We start from the raw sequence: 15,177 nt of genomic DNA on the forward strand, positions 1-15,177 counted from the left end.
CTACGTAGTCACCGGTAAATAGTTTCACACTGCTCATGAAATGTGGCTACACATTATGAATGTCAATCTTTTTTTTCTCTCTCGTACTGAATTTTGCAGTACGTGTGATTTTGTGGGACTTTGCAAGACCACAATCTAGAGGAAATCCTTCTTTCCTGGCTCCAATCTATCTGTGTCTAATAGAAGGAATTTTGTGATGACCAGCAACAACGACAACACCTATTCAATTCATTTTACTGGTTCCAGGTTCACACTTGATTAGTCTGATGGTTTAAATTTGCTTTGTGACTTTTGGATGTGATTCATCCAATCCCCAGTTGCTAAGTAAGCGTTAACATGTAAGAGGAATCCCCAGAGAGCCTGGTTTAAAATCTGATAGTAGCTTTAAAAGCATGAATGTGTTTGTGTGACATCTTTATCGGAAAGAATCATTGTTCACAATATCAAAAAGGTTTGGGGGAAAAAAAATGAAATATTTTATTATCTTCAGCTGCCGTTTACGATCATGACAAATAATAAATCCGCTGTTCGTTATTATTCTAAGGCAAATTAATACTTCACATGAGAAGTAAATTCATGGTTGTGTTCAAAATAGATTTCAAGTTATCAGTCAATACATCACAGTGCAGATAAACTGCCTTTACACAACAGTCATGCCTTTTTATTTTTTTCAGCACGGCGACTAATATTCAGGTGTAACTACCCTAAAAATACCCTCACATGAAACCTTTCAGTTTCATTTAGTTCCACAGTTTACACTTTGCCTTTAGTCAGCCCTTGCATTTTTGCCTTCGTATGCTGTCCAAAATGCTGTCTGGTGCAGACGACAATCATATTTTACAGCATTCAGGAATGCTTATCTGCCTCTCTTCTCAGGACACTGGATTTTGTAGCCAACCCTGTAGGCCTGCAGGTACACACGTGCCTGGTTCATCCTGGAAAAAAACACAACCACAAGGCAGAAAAAGCTATGACATGCTGCATTCTAATTGCACTGTCATGTAACATAAAATTTATTTTGAAAAGCCTTTAAGAATGCTTTTTCTAACTTGCCTAAGTTCTAAGGCAAGATCTTAGAAGTAGGCTCACAGAAAAGTCAAACAATCATTTTATTGACTATTAAGTAAAGGGAAATGCAAAAGGAAAGCAAGTAACCTGTATTTAGTGCAAAGCTGAACGCCCAATGGTCCACAGCGATCGACATAACTCTCCCTGAATGCCTTCCTCACCGCTCGAGCCATACTGACCACCGTGGTGACCACAGGGCACGTTCTAGGACACACATGAACACAAAGATCCACTGCAGAGAGGTGCATACGTTTAATACTTTAATTCAATGAGAATCACTTTTGGGCACCACAGTTTTTCCAGAACAGGTATATAAAGGAATTTAGGAAAGGTTTTTTTTTTTTTTTTAATACAGTGACTGATTAATGGCAAAGAGACTTAACTGCAAATTGGAGTCCGGTCATGAGAAAAGGAATGACAGCAGCTCACGGGGAAGCTATTGTTTCTTAGTTAGATTCTGCTGTTGGTGTTTCATCTACTTACAGTCTCTCGCAGCGCAGCCCTGTAGTGCCCTCTGGACAGGTACAGGTGTTATGAGGGCTGCATGTGGCTCCATGTTGACAGGGTGGGACACAGGGTATGGTCACCGCTGCAGTCACAGCAAACAGCAGGAGTTTTAATGCAAAGCGATGATAAAGGTCTTGTATCCATGTGTATGCACTTATCATTCGACACTCTTGAACCAACCTGTTTCGCAGAGACTTCCCGTAAATCCTTTGGTGCAGCGACACCTGTTGAGGCCCACGCAAACGCCACCGTTCTTACACGGCTTCTGGCACTCAACAGGCTCTGATGGAGACAGGGGAGGATAAAGGGAACGTGGTCTGCAGTAATTCAATTCAACACAACCGATATCTACACCTATTAATGAGAGTCAGTGACCCGTAGACTGGGCTGTGTTTGCTCTGTGGGCCTGAGCGACTTTAAGCACGAAGCACGATATTTTGGGTTTCCTTCAGGTCTGAACTTAAAGAGTGGTTGCCCCTCCTCCATAAAATACACATTTTTATGAAAGAGTACTCATTGCACATTAAGCTTTTGTGTCACACATCTATCACACAGGCTGTAAATCCAGCACCTTTTGTTTTAGTTTTTGGGTAAATTAGCTTGTATGGGGAACAATTGCTTCCAGCTTAGCAATAAAGAATATGTAATCTCACCTATCTGGCATCGAGCGCCTTGCCATCCACCAACACATAGGCATTTGTTAACATCCACGCATCGTCCCCCGCTTTGACAGGAAGGAGTACACAGGGCTGAAAAACACAGAAAGTCACATCATATCCAGACGGAGCTTGATCCACTTTGGTAACATTTCCAGCTCACAGGTTTTAGACCAACCTGTCGCTGAGTTGTTTTTTTCCTTCATGGTCTAAATAATATCTGGCCAAAAGGCTGCAAGCAGGTATGGAATGGAAATGAAAAACCTAGCCCCAAGAAGTATCTGCATGCCTGGGGTAAGAACTGACAAATGTGATATTCTGTTACTCACGCGAGAGGCACTGAGGACCTGTGTAGTCAGAGGGACACTGGCAGGTATTAGGGCCCACGCAGCGACCGCCGTTGGCACAAGGCAACTCACACACAGCTCAAAGAGAAACAGAGACAGAAACACAAAGAAATGTCAAAAATACAGGTCAAGAAAAATGTATAATCTGATATAAAACTTACGTTCAAGCTTACAGTTTTTTTCAAATTAAGGAATAGGAATGATTTAGTGACCACAAGTCTAGCAATCTGCTTTATTTACTAAAAACCTGTCCTAACTGTGTTTATAGACGTCCCCTCCAATTAGAGTAGGGGTGGCCAACCCGCGGCTCCCGAGCCGCATGCGGCTCTTTGTCTGGTTTCATGCCGCTCTTACGTTCATATCAAAATTTGTGTTTGTGTTTTTTTTAATGTTTAATGTCAGACAATATTTTCACGGACCGGCCTTTCAGGTGTGGCAGATAAATACTACAAAATAAAATGATACCAAATTGACCAACACAGACACTGTGGTATTTAGTAAATATAATAAAAAACTTGAACCCACTGTATACTTGTATGTAACTTTATTAGCAGCGTCCTCCTGAGATAACATCCTCTCTGCCTCCTAACGCTCTCTGGTGGGTATGGTAACGCTTAAACATGCCTTCAAAATGCAGCTTTCTTTTTCTTAGTGGTCACAGCCTCTTCTTCTGTCTCCTCACTGGGAAGAAGCTTTCCAAACACTGTATGAAGTGTAAATATGTAATTTCACAGGGTATATTTGGGCTGTTATATTTGGGCTGTTATATTTGGTTATTGTTTGTTGATTGATTTGGATTGCTGTGATTTTGTTTCATACTTTGAGGACGTTATAATAAGTTGTGCTACTTCTTGAATAAAAACCAGTAAAACGCATTTTGATCTCAGGGAATGTTTTTGTTTGTACAGCACGTCGGACAATCAGCAAACCCCTAACCCACAGCCTCTCAGCGACTACTTTGTTTTTTTATATTAGTCGCTACAATCATGTTGGTGTGTGACATTTACAAAAAATTGGCTGAGCAGAGGTGTGTGTGAGAGAGGAAGGGATGGGGTGATGTTCATGTGTACCCATGTGTATCATGTGGCTCTTTGTGGTAACACAGTAAAAAATCCGGCTCTTAGTCTCTGACTGGTTGGGCACCCCTGAATTAGAGCAACTGTTTCATAAACCTTTAGATAAATATACCTGTGTGGCAGCCTTCTCCCTTCCAGCCAGCAGAACACAAACACTTATTCCAACGCATACAGGTACCTCCGTGAGCACAGGGTGGAGAGCACATGGCTGAAACACAACCAGCACAGACTTAATACAGCCAATTTCTCACAGAACTTTCAGATGATACATTTAGCTATTACACTAACCCACAAAACACATGTCAATCATCCAAAAGAAGAGAGAAAAAACAACAACAACTGGAAAAAACAGGTTTTGTCCAATCACCCCGAGAAAAGTATTCAACTCATGAAATAGCAGTGATGTTCTTGCTTTGTTAAAACTTTTTGAATGTCAGACAGGACAACATTGTTTCAAGTGTGGAACATTAAACCTCAGCTGATGTGACCTTGATATCTTCCAACTGAAACTTTCAATTTTATGAAATCATTACTATTCAACCGGGGATTTTATAACTACATTTGAGATGTAGTCTCTTTTGTCATGCACAAAAAGTTAGATGGAAATGAATAAAACATCAAACCAAATGCAAGCCACTGGCGAGAATTCAGTAATCTTAAAAACATGAGGAAAGGAACTAGTCCTACTCCCCACTGTGTAACATTCATGTCGATTTATTATCACAAATATTAAATTATACACTGCCTGGCCACATATAAATAACAAAAATGTTCCCTCCTGGGTTTAATCAAGCAAGTAGGTAAGAGCCTCCAACTGGAATTAGACTGCAGTAATTAATACGTTTCAACTGGCAACAAGTTACTTTACTGTAATTAATGCAGTAAGCGGACACATCCTGTGTTTGTAGAAAAGATGGTGCTCTTGTTTAGCAGGGTCAAACTGATGGTCTGCATGATCTGGATTTGGTTCAGTTGGCCAGGTCTAGGTTCACCTACGACATGTGCCCAATTTCCTCGGCTGACCGCACAAATACACTGAATGACCAGGTTCTTCCATCAAGAGATCTTTTACTTCCCTAAAGGCACAGGCATATTGCAAGATGAAGTCATCAGGCTCAAAATGTAAAAGAAGGACTTAAGGGAGCAAGAGAAATGATTTCCACAGATGGTTTGGCCACCTCAGAGTCCAGATTGTAATCCCATTCAGGATCTTTGGAATGTGAAAAAGATTTTATGCAGTGGTCTCTTCCACTATTAAAACAAGATGAAAATAAATGTTGCAACACAGCATAAGCTTATCTAAACAATGCCACAGCACATGTGTGCTGTGATGAAAGCAAAAGTTGGTCCAACAAAATATTAACAGTGTGACTTATTTGGTGAGGCAATGTTTTAATTGATTAAAACTGTGTCAGTCAGTCCAGCAGCTGACATTTATTTCAACTGAGACAAAAAGAGGTACTTAACATGAACAACATTTTTTTTAAGTTTACAGTTTAAAAAATGAATTGAAATGTCCACACAGCACAAATGTGGGTTAGTTTTAACATAACTTAATGTAATGAATTGATGAAGTTTTTCTGGACACGGATATGACGTAATATAATCGATTCAGGGGAGAAAAATCGATTCTTAAAATCATCCCATAAAAAAATATGTACATGAATCGATTTTTTCGCCCACCCCTAATTATTTCTGCAGCTCATAATGATATAAGTAGTGCACCATCCACGGTAGAGGTTTGTACCTGAGCAGCCCACACCTGGGTACCCTGGAGGACAGTCACAGCTGTTTGGCGCCACACACACTCCGTAGTTCTGACACGGGGGGTCACACACAGCTAAAGAAGTAGAGAAGGTAATTAAAATCAGTTTGTAAGCATTTGTGGAAACTGAAAGTGGGAAGCTTCTCTTAGTAAAAATGTTGCTAGAAAGATTTTTTCTGATCACTGTATGAGATGCAGGATGTCTGACTCACGCCGGCACTTGGTGGGGTCATCTTTTCGAACTTCGTACCCCTCCCTGCAGGTGCAGTTAAACCCACCAGGATGGTTGAGACAGAGCTGCTCGCAGCCTCCGTTAGTGAAGTCTCCGCACTCGTTCACATCTCATGAAAAATGACAAATGGGCAGACGTTTCAAAACGATCCATATGGGAGTCTTTCAATTTTTTGGGGGACTCTTAGTGACAAGACAGACTTGTGTGGGCGCAAATACATATCTTGGAACCAGCTGCATCATTCAGAGTTGACAAGCAATCACATTTCTAAACCTCCTATTTTCCAAGCTGATGTAACTTCTTTTATAAACACTTTTGAAATGGCAAGTGCAAAATGGATAAAAAATAGATAAATGGATAAATGGATAAAAAGTTCTGTCTATGAAAGAGTGAAGAGCGACAGTCAAGTCTCACCCACGCAGCTCCTTGTGTCATCATCCAGCTTCCACCCTGCTCGACAGCTACACTGGACTTGGCCCTCTGCCCTCACGGTACATGCATGGTCACAACCGCCATTTCTGAGCTTACAGGATGTGATATCTGTTGAAGAAAAGAAGAATTTATCTTACGTTTTAAAATTCACAGATTATGACACTTTTGATTTAGGACAGATATTTCCTATTCTCTCACAGAGAAATAAATGCTGCTCCTATCAGCATCATACTACATACAAACTACTAAACAGTCAGACAAACACCACAGTATGAAATAAGCCCTAAAAGAGAGTTAACACAACTCATCCAGTTTTCTAAGTGGAAGGGACCAAGAAACTCTGGGGGGATGCGTTTCTTAAGAAACTTGATAGCAGAACGGATGAAGCTTGTCCTGTCTCTGTTCATTTATATTGATTTAAAGTCATTTTTTGTCTTATTCTGTCTCATCTGACAGAAGACTCAATACTCTTTGGGTTTGGCCGGTTGATTTGAAGAAATGAGACATGTAAAACAAGACATTTACAGTTTAAGTCGTGATTATCATTTTTGTTTGCAATCTTCATAGAAGGGAACTGAGACGTCAAAATGCAGGACCGATGATTATTGACCACATAAGAAGGAATGTTAAACAAATAAAGAAAAAATCAAAACATAAGTCTCAATTTCAATAATCATGTTAAAAGAATAAGTCTCTGAGAAGAAAATAAACTGCAATAAATCCAAATTATTTTTCTGTTTTCTGCTCTAAAATGATGATTTCTTGGTGACAGTCTGATGATAATATGCGTTTTTCATACAGAGAGTAATCTAATGTCAACCGTGTGTTTGGTAACATACTGCTGCAGGTGAGGTTGTCTGTCCCTAACAAGAGGGGAGGTGGGCAGTGGCAAGTGTATCCTCCTGGAGAGTTAGTGCAAGCGTGAGAGCAGCCGCCGTTCTGGAGTTTGCATTCATCAACATCTATGTGCAGAGAAACAAACCAAAACACACAGAAAAACAGAGAGAAAATTAGTCAGATTCCCTTTCGGGCTCATGTATTTCTCTTGTGAATGTCACGCAGTCCAAGCTAAGTCTGGCTTTCTCGTCTCACTAATCCTTTGAAATGTGCCCGCACGACACCCACTCATGTCCGGGTGGAAAACACTCACACGCAGTCACACACACAGACAGACACACGCACGCAAAATAACACGGAGAAATAACATATTCAAGGCGGCTTTTGGCCTGGTGTGCATGCTGGTAAACGGCTGACACTTAGCCAGTTTAAATGACTGAAAATGGGTATGCAAAGTGCAGTAATAAATGAGTGAGCGTCGGTGAGAGACTGACCCACGCAGGTGTGGCCATCAATGTGCAGCTGGAAGCCCGGTCTGCAGGAGCACTGGAAAGAGCCCAGAGTGTTGACGCAAATGTGCTCACAGGTCCCATTTAGAGTCAAACACTCATCCACATCTGTGGGATCAGAGACATTGAGATAACTCTTTTGCCACAAAACTCCATGTAAGAGCTTTTTAGACTTAGTGAAATACTAGTTGCGATTCAATTTAGCATAAATTTCAACAAACTTGGGGCAGCTGAGTGCAGCTTGTTGGAATCAAACCTGGCAACGGTTTTTTATATTAATGCACAGTTAATGCACTGAGGGGGGGGCTTTCTTTGTTGCCCTCTATTGACTCTCCAGTCACTGTTCATTCTGCGAGCAGTTAAATTCGTCCTTGTTCTGCAAGGGTTATTTTAACAGATCACAGTGTCCCTGCTGCACAGTAAAAGTTTAAACTGCTGAGCTATAGTATTCGCTATAGTATTTAACACTTCAGCACCAAAATGCCTCACATAGTTGTTATAGACATAAAGTAGAATGAAGGCATCTACCCAGATGCCTTCATTCAAGCTTATTGTGCTTATACTTTATGGTGGGAGGATGAAAAAAATAATACATCACCGAGCTGCATTCAACAAAATATTATTTGCTGGCTCTTAACTTGCGTACAGGACTGAAGCCACTGTGTGGAATTAAGAAAATGTTCAGGTTTGGAGGTGTCACAGTGAAACCCATGCTAGTTTTCCAAAGCAAAAACTAATGCTACTGGCATAACTCGATAAAAGACGCCTTAAAGGGATAGTCTGTGTACATACATTTATCAAAGAGAATTTAGTTTGACATTATGACTAAGCTGTTTATGTACAAATAAAGAAATCCATAGGTCAGACCACTAAACTTACAAGGCTTAAAAGGGATTAGTTTTACATGGGTTTTTGCTCATTATTTGATTATTAGTCAAAGCATGACAACAGAACTCACATATAAATGTTCCAAAATTTAAAAAATATCTGCCAATCAGCAACTCGTAACTTTTAAAAATCACTCTACGGTAACATTACATTTTTGTCCCTCATCTTTTAAACTCTAAATACAGTCAGACCAGCTGTTTATACCCCCTTTCCCAATCTTTCAGCTTTGCTGTCTGCAGCTTCTAACTAACCCTCGATACACAAACTTTACTTTACTCTTCATCTTCTTGTCAAATCCACAACAAAAAGGGAAATAATTCTATGTCTCAATATGTTCACCTACTTTTATCTGAGGCAAAAACACAACATAAGCTAAGGATTTCTGTTGGTGTGAATGAAACAATGTCCCTTTCCCAAATTGTGTTTTACCTCTGCAGTTTTGTCCCCACTGGTCCAGCTGGTAACCTGAGGCACACTGGCAGCTGTACCCTCCTGGCTCATTGGTGCAGTTGTGCTCACAGTGGCCGTTGTTCACAAGGCACTCATCAATGTCTGTAAACGAGGACAACCCTGAAGTTCGGGTGTGCTCAAGCACTGCTGGCAAATGGCGAGTAATGTTTGCATGACACACGTTGCTGGAGGAAAACATAAACACGAGACCTCACCGAAACAAGAGTGCCCATCTCCATTAAAGCCCTGGTAACACTGGCAGAAATACGAGCCGATGATGTTGCCACACCGAGCGTTGGTGTCACACCCGTGTGCACCGGATGCACACTCATTCTCATCTGGAAAAGAGATGATTATCTATTTAGTTTTTTATTTTCATGTAAAGCTACATCTCAAACTCTGTTCATTTCTATTCCGTTAACATTCTGCCAACTAGGAGGATTTTAATGGAAGGCATGGCAGCAAGCATTAAAACGCACGCACACGAGGAAGCTGACCCCGTCGAAAGTTTTCCAGGGAGATACGTCAGCACTAATTGCTTACCTTCACAGTGCGTGCCGTTTCCCCGGTAACCTGCTCGGCAAACACACTTGTAGCTCCCAAGCGTGTTCTCACACACACCCTGACCAGCACACAACTCAGCACTGTTCATACATTCATCTACATCTAGAACAGGAAAAGGGAATGATACAAACATACAGAATATGAGTTTTTCTTTCGTTAACAGCAGACACAAATCGTCATTTTATTGTGCAAAAAACTTGTGCAAAGCACTGATTTTGTTTGACTGCAAGCAAAAAAGATTTTTTTTAAAAAAAAGTCATGCTCAACTCATAAAAACCCAATCTGGTTCTCATTAGTTACAAGTAGTGTGAAATTTGTCACTTTGGGAATAAATCTTAGAATGAGGACATTTTGGTCTCCAGGATTATTCATTCTCTTTTGTCACAGTCAATACTCAGTGCTATTTGCAACTTTATAAAGAAATTATAACTGCAGCAGAACAAGGATAAAAAAAACATAAATTCCAACTCCTATGTGGATGACTATCGTGACACTCTATGCTTTGCTAACAGAACAATTGTTTCCTTGACGTTAAAAAAAACAAGACAAAAAGCAAGCAGCAGCGTTAAACATGGGAAGCACATCATACCTTGACACACGGTGTAGTCTGGACACACAGGGCCTACAGAGCAGCAATGGAAAGAGGTGCAGAAGCGCCAAAACAAGTCAGAGACATCAAAAAGAAATCAAACAGATGACATAGAGAAAGAATTTTATAGGACAAGAAAAGAGATGCCTCATTACAGGACATAGAAAAGAGGTATAGAGTGACAATAACAAAAGCTAACAAGGCAGGCAAGAAGTGAAGCCGCTCATTGGAGCTCTACATTCCTGCAAAATGTTCCTGACTGTCAGCAGAAGTGAGTAGTGTGTGTAAAAAAGTGAGGATACCAGCTCAGGTCTGAACATCAGACTGATGTGCTGATGCTTTTTGAGAGACTTACCGATACAAGCGGGGGCCTCTGCTCTGAAGCCCGGCAGGCACTGGCACAGAAAGCTGCCAGGAGTGTTCACACACACGTTTCCCAGTTCGCGACGACACTGCTCCTCAAAGCTGCACTCGTCCACATCTAGGAGAGTGATCAGCAAACGGCAAACAGAAGGGTAAATGGCCACATTCATTGTTAATCAGCCAAGTTATCAATGTTGCATTGTATGTCATCAGCTTAACCTTTCTTTAACTACAAAAATGTCTTTCTGTACATTGCTGTTTCATATGTTGTCGGCTTTGCAAGTCTAGTAAACAAATATTTTATTCACAGTATTACATAGAAAACATATAGTGTTGAGAATGAGGCTTTTAACTATTCCGTTAAAAAAATAATAATAATAATTTTCTCATGTTTAATTTGATGGCAGTTACACATCTCGGAAATTTTGGGACAAAAGGTTGCAAAAGTAAGTTGTTTTAAAAACAAAGTGCTACACGAACATGCTGCTACTAATTAGGTGAATTAACAACGGGTCAGTAACATGACTAGGTATAAAAAGAGCACCTTAGAGAGGCAGAGATTCAGGAATCTACAAAAACGACTTTGAATATTCCATTTTCTACAGTACATATCATCATCAACAGATTCAGAAAATCTGGAGACGACTTTGTACACAAGAGGCACGGCTGAATATCAGTACTGGATGCCCGTGATCTTCGGGCAGTCAACACTGCATTAAAAACAGACATGATTCTGTCATTAAAACCACGGCTTGGGCTCTAGAACACTTCCAGGAATCATTGTCTGTGAACGCAGTTCACCGTGCCATCCATAAAGCTCTATCATGCAAAGAAGCTGCTATTTGTAATCATGATCTAAAAACAATGCTGTCCTCTCTGGGCCAAAATTTATTTTTGGAAATCATGGACACTGCATCCTTAAATTAAAGAGGACAGGCACTATCTGGCTTGTTATCAGCACTCAGTTCAAAAGTCTGAATCTCTAATGGTCTGGGGGTGCATTAGTGTCTTTGAAACAAACAACTTGCACATCTTGAAAGGCACCATCAGTGCTGATAGGTACATACTGATTTTAGACATGCTCCCATTCCAACATCTTTTACAGTGAAGGCCCTGCATATTTCAGCAAGACAATGCTAAAACACATACTGCATCTATGAGAAACACCATGGCTTCATAGTAGAGGAGTCCAGGTGCTTGAATGACCTGCATGCAGTCCAGATCTTTCACCAGCTGAAAGAATTTGATGCATCATGAAAAACAATGCAACAAAGACGACGCAGGACTGTTGAGCAGCTGGAATCCTATATTGGGCAAGAAAGGGACAACGATCCTCTGCCAAAGGTCCACCAACTGGTCTCCTTAGTTCTCGGATGTGTATTGACTGTTGTTAAAAGAGGAGGGGATGCAACACAGTGGTAAAGATGGCCGTGCCTCAGCTTTTTTGAGATATATTACTCCCATCAAATTCAGGATGACCTAATATTTGACATGAAACAGTAAAATGTTCTATGTTCTAAAGTATCAGTTCGTGCGGTTTGCAAATCATCGTATTCTGTTTTTTATTTACATTTTACACAACTTCCCAACAATTTTTCAATTGAGGTTGTACATTCTTTACTCTACACTCTTACATTCCAGATGCCAACATCTGCCTTACCTACACAGCTTTGTCCATTTATAGCCTTTACATATCCCACAGGGCACGAGCAAGTGAAGGAGCCGGGGGTGTTTTTGCATTCAGCCAAACCCTGACAGGCCTGCAGGCCTGTCACTGCAGCCAGAGCACACTCATCTACATCTAAAAAAGTCCATAAGGAAAATAAGGAACATTATAGCCATACTATACAAGCTCCGTGTGTAAATTCTGAAACTAGGTTTCCTGCATATTATCTGCCACACATGCAAACAAACACTCAGAGCTTCACAAACCCTGGCACCCTTCAGAGCCCATCAAGTAACCACGGAGACAGCCACATGAGTAAGAGCCAGGCGTATTAGTGCAGCTGGCATGGAGTCCACATGGCCCTGGTCCCTTTCCTTCACACTCATCGACATCTGTTACACAGAGAAAGATCTTAGACTCTAAAATGACACATAGCACAGTAGTAAAATGTTATATGCATAATAAAGAGTAGACTTTAGTACAGTCGACTGGAAGCTTGCCGCAGCCGCTTCTCCAAATAAAGTCCTAAAATCATTTACACAAAGTATATATTTTACTTTCCACCAAAAGCATGACCATGGCAAAAATTATATTTCATTTACCGTTCACCCACCGCACTCACAGCGAGAATGTCTGGACATGTTTTATGATGTGGTGTACTGTATTTCCAGTGAATTTGTGCATTTTAAATATTGCAGTGGCTGACCTTCCACATTTAAGGATTTTTCTGTTGTTTCAACAATACAAACATTATCTTTAACATAGCTTCTTGCTTCTACGTCTGACCGGGACTCACCTTTACACTCAGCTGCTCCCTCCAGAGTGAACCCTGTAGGGCAGGTACAGTTTTCGCCATCCTTCACTGTTCCGGACGGACAGCCACAGCCAGCGCCGCTCTTCTGCATCACCTGGTTTCCTGGACACCCAAAAGCGGGAGTGGAGCTTGTCGCAGCTGCGGCAGTCAATGGAGCTACTAATGTAAAAGAAAAGAAAGGGCAATGTTCAGACCAACTGAAGGGCAGTTCATAAAGGCAAGACAAGAAACAAAAAACTCACGTGTGGTAAATGTGTGGCCCTGCGTCACTTCGCTGATATTTCGGATTGCATTCTCGATCACTTGATTCTAAAAAAAAGTGCAACAAACTGAAGTTTATTTGTGCCATCAGGTGCAAATAGAGCATCTGAAAAAGTTAAATAAGGTAAACTGAGTCATTCGTACGTTAATGGCCTGGCTCTTGGTGAGCTCTGTCTCTGCATCTTTCAGAACTTCATTTTCATCTTCCTCAGGGCTGATCAGAGGTTCGGCCACCGACAAACCCAGCAACAAGGCTGACATGAGAGTCCAGAGGTGAGTCATCACTTCAATCTTCATGAAAAGGAGGAAGAGATGAGGTTACTCAGTCACCGGCAAATTAGTTCATTTAATAATGCACAAATTGCCTGAGAGCATTTGACAGGTAGCACAAGGGTGTTTGGGTTTCTATTGGAAAATACAGACACACAGCCTGAAGAGAACAAGTTTAAGCAGGAAGAGCAACACAGCAAGCACCCTGTCATTAACATCAACTACCCCCCACCCACCTGACTGTCTACACAGAACAAAAGAAACTAACTTCAACTGATGCTGCAGCAGTTGCAGCAACTGTAAGTTGAATTTGACCGGACGAGTGAAAAGTTGGGATGTTATCTTAGAGCAGTTTTGTCTTGGGCAACACCTCCAGAGACATGATCAACACAAATGTGTGACACAAACAGTGTTTTGTGGGTGCTGATGCGATGTGTGTCTGACGCGCTCAGCGACTTACCCCGGTTAGATCAACGCATGTATAGATTATTTTTGGATCACCGGAGGTAGATTTTCAGACGCAAAAACGCGATCCTGTGCCGTCCTCTCCAGATTCTCGCGCAGCTGCACGCCAGTTCCGTGTGTCAGTGTTGGGGGGCTGTACGATGCAGGCGGTGACTCCACATCCTGTCTCTGAGCTCCGCACTTCCCATTCCACAAATCCCAAACCACCACACAAGAGGAGAGGAGTAAAGGAAGGCTGGTCTGCTGGCTGCTTCTAAATGTCCCTGCTATGAACCCTCACACGCAGGTCAGAAAGCAGTCACCGAGCCTCATCCTCTGAACGTCGGAGGTCAAAGAGACAAGTACAGTTTTCAAGAAGATTACAGACCCATTCTCAACAGGAAAATAAAGTAGGCACTGACGATTTTGAGGTCAGTAATCTTAAGAAAATATAGTCTACATTACAGTAAAACAAACAAACAAAAAAGCTTAGTGGAGTACTGAGGAGCATTAAGCTAAAAAGAGGTAGTCTGAGCTCAAGGCCCACTGTTTTTGTCTTAGGGGAGGACTCCAGCTGATCATTTAATCCATTTAAGCAGAACAAAGCCTCAGGTGAAATGCACAAATACAGGTCAAACTTTAATGTCGAGAAATCTAGTGGAAAAATAACAAGGAATATCAGAATAAAGAATTTTCTTAGTTGGACTTCTCTGGTTTATATGAAGCACTTCTTTAAAAAAATGGTTTAACTCCTCACAGATTGATGCTCTTTAATCTTTGGTGTCCACATTGATCAAGAACTCACTGATACTAACCCAGGCAACCCATGCTGTGCAGTCAATTCTTTAAAAAGGTGATGTCAATGCTCCAATCGTCATTTTTAATTGCAGTGCCACATGTTATCTACTGCATGTCAGCAAAGTTTGTTGTGTCTTTATACTGGTTTTGTTTTCCATTTGTTTTCACCCCTTCTTGGTCTGTTAGTTCCTAATCTGTTATGTTGATGAGCTTGTGCCTTGCTCGATCGTACCTTAGCAGTAGTTTCTGGATCAAGGTGCAGTGTCGTCAGTCTCATCACTTTTTCTCATTATCTGGAGTCCTCATTCAGTATTTCTTAAATATTCCCCCACCCCACCAAGCACAGGAAGGATGTCATTTCTATGGAGTGTAAATAATGGAAACCTTCCAAATAATGGGTCTCATGAGTGAGTTATGATAGTTTGAATTGTTTTTTCCTTCTTTTAATGGCTTCACACTCCACAGATTAAACAGGTAATACTATGGTTCTTGGTGGGTTTTTTTCTCACCTTCAGTTTATTACGTTGATTTATTTTAGCGCACAGAAAAAAGGTCTACAGAGTTACTTAGCCTAGAATCAGCATCAACAGGATTCTTTCTTTTTTTCTGCTACAGCAATGTACAGTTTGGGAAAACGGCTT

At 41.1% G+C, this 15,177-nt stretch overlaps 1 protein-coding gene across 2 annotated transcripts; it reads right to left on the reverse strand.

Annotated features, from left to right (window-relative positions):
• Window positions 1-461: 461 nt before the first annotated feature.
• LOC142400389 (uncharacterized) lies at window positions 462-13,997 on the reverse strand. 2 transcript variants are annotated; one of them, XM_075485231.1, is made up of 23 exons: window positions 13,755-13,997; window positions 13,169-13,315; window positions 13,006-13,072; window positions 12,746-12,922; window positions 12,216-12,341; window positions 11,944-12,084; window positions 10,276-10,401; window positions 9,921-9,953; window positions 9,311-9,433; window positions 8,983-9,105; window positions 8,747-8,869; window positions 7,415-7,537; window positions 6,923-7,045; window positions 6,066-6,191; window positions 5,632-5,760; window positions 5,402-5,494; window positions 3,767-3,862; window positions 2,561-2,656; window positions 2,229-2,324; window positions 1,756-1,857; window positions 1,552-1,657; window positions 1,156-1,272; window positions 462-935 (listed from the first exon to the last, which is right to left on the reverse strand). In XM_075485231.1, exons 2-23 carry the CDS (start codon window positions 13,304-13,306, stop codon window positions 857-859), a joined length of 2,463 nt encoding a protein of 820 aa, XP_075341346.1. In that variant the 5' UTR covers window positions 13,307-13,315; window positions 13,755-13,997; the 3' UTR covers window positions 462-856. The 2 variants fall into 2 exon arrangements, with proteins under 2 accessions (XP_075341346.1, XP_075341347.1); XM_075485232.1 differs by lacking the exon at window positions 9,921-9,953.
• Between the last annotated feature and the right edge of the window lie 1,180 nt (window positions 13,998-15,177).

Source organism: Odontesthes bonariensis, chromosome 15 (genome assembly GCF_027942865.1).
Source record: "Odontesthes bonariensis isolate fOdoBon6 chromosome 15, fOdoBon6.hap1, whole genome shotgun sequence".
Taxonomy (NCBI): Eukaryota; Metazoa; Chordata; class Actinopteri; order Atheriniformes; family Atherinopsidae; genus Odontesthes; species Odontesthes bonariensis.

Bases quoted from the DNA above. Each gene is read 5' to 3' on its own strand.
- LOC142400389 (XM_075485231.1), bottom strand. From the start codon at position 13,306: ATGACTCACCTCTGGACTCTCATGTCAGCCTTGTTGCTGGGTTTGTCG. The intron at 2,657-3,766 runs GTATATTTATCT...TTTCTCTTTGAG, and splicing joins GGGAGAAGGCTGCCACACAG to CTGTGTGTGAGTTGCCTTGT. The intron at 1,658-1,755 runs GTTGGTTCAAGA...CTGTGACTGCAG, and splicing joins GGGAAGTCTCTGCGAAACAG to CGGTGACCATACCCTGTGTC.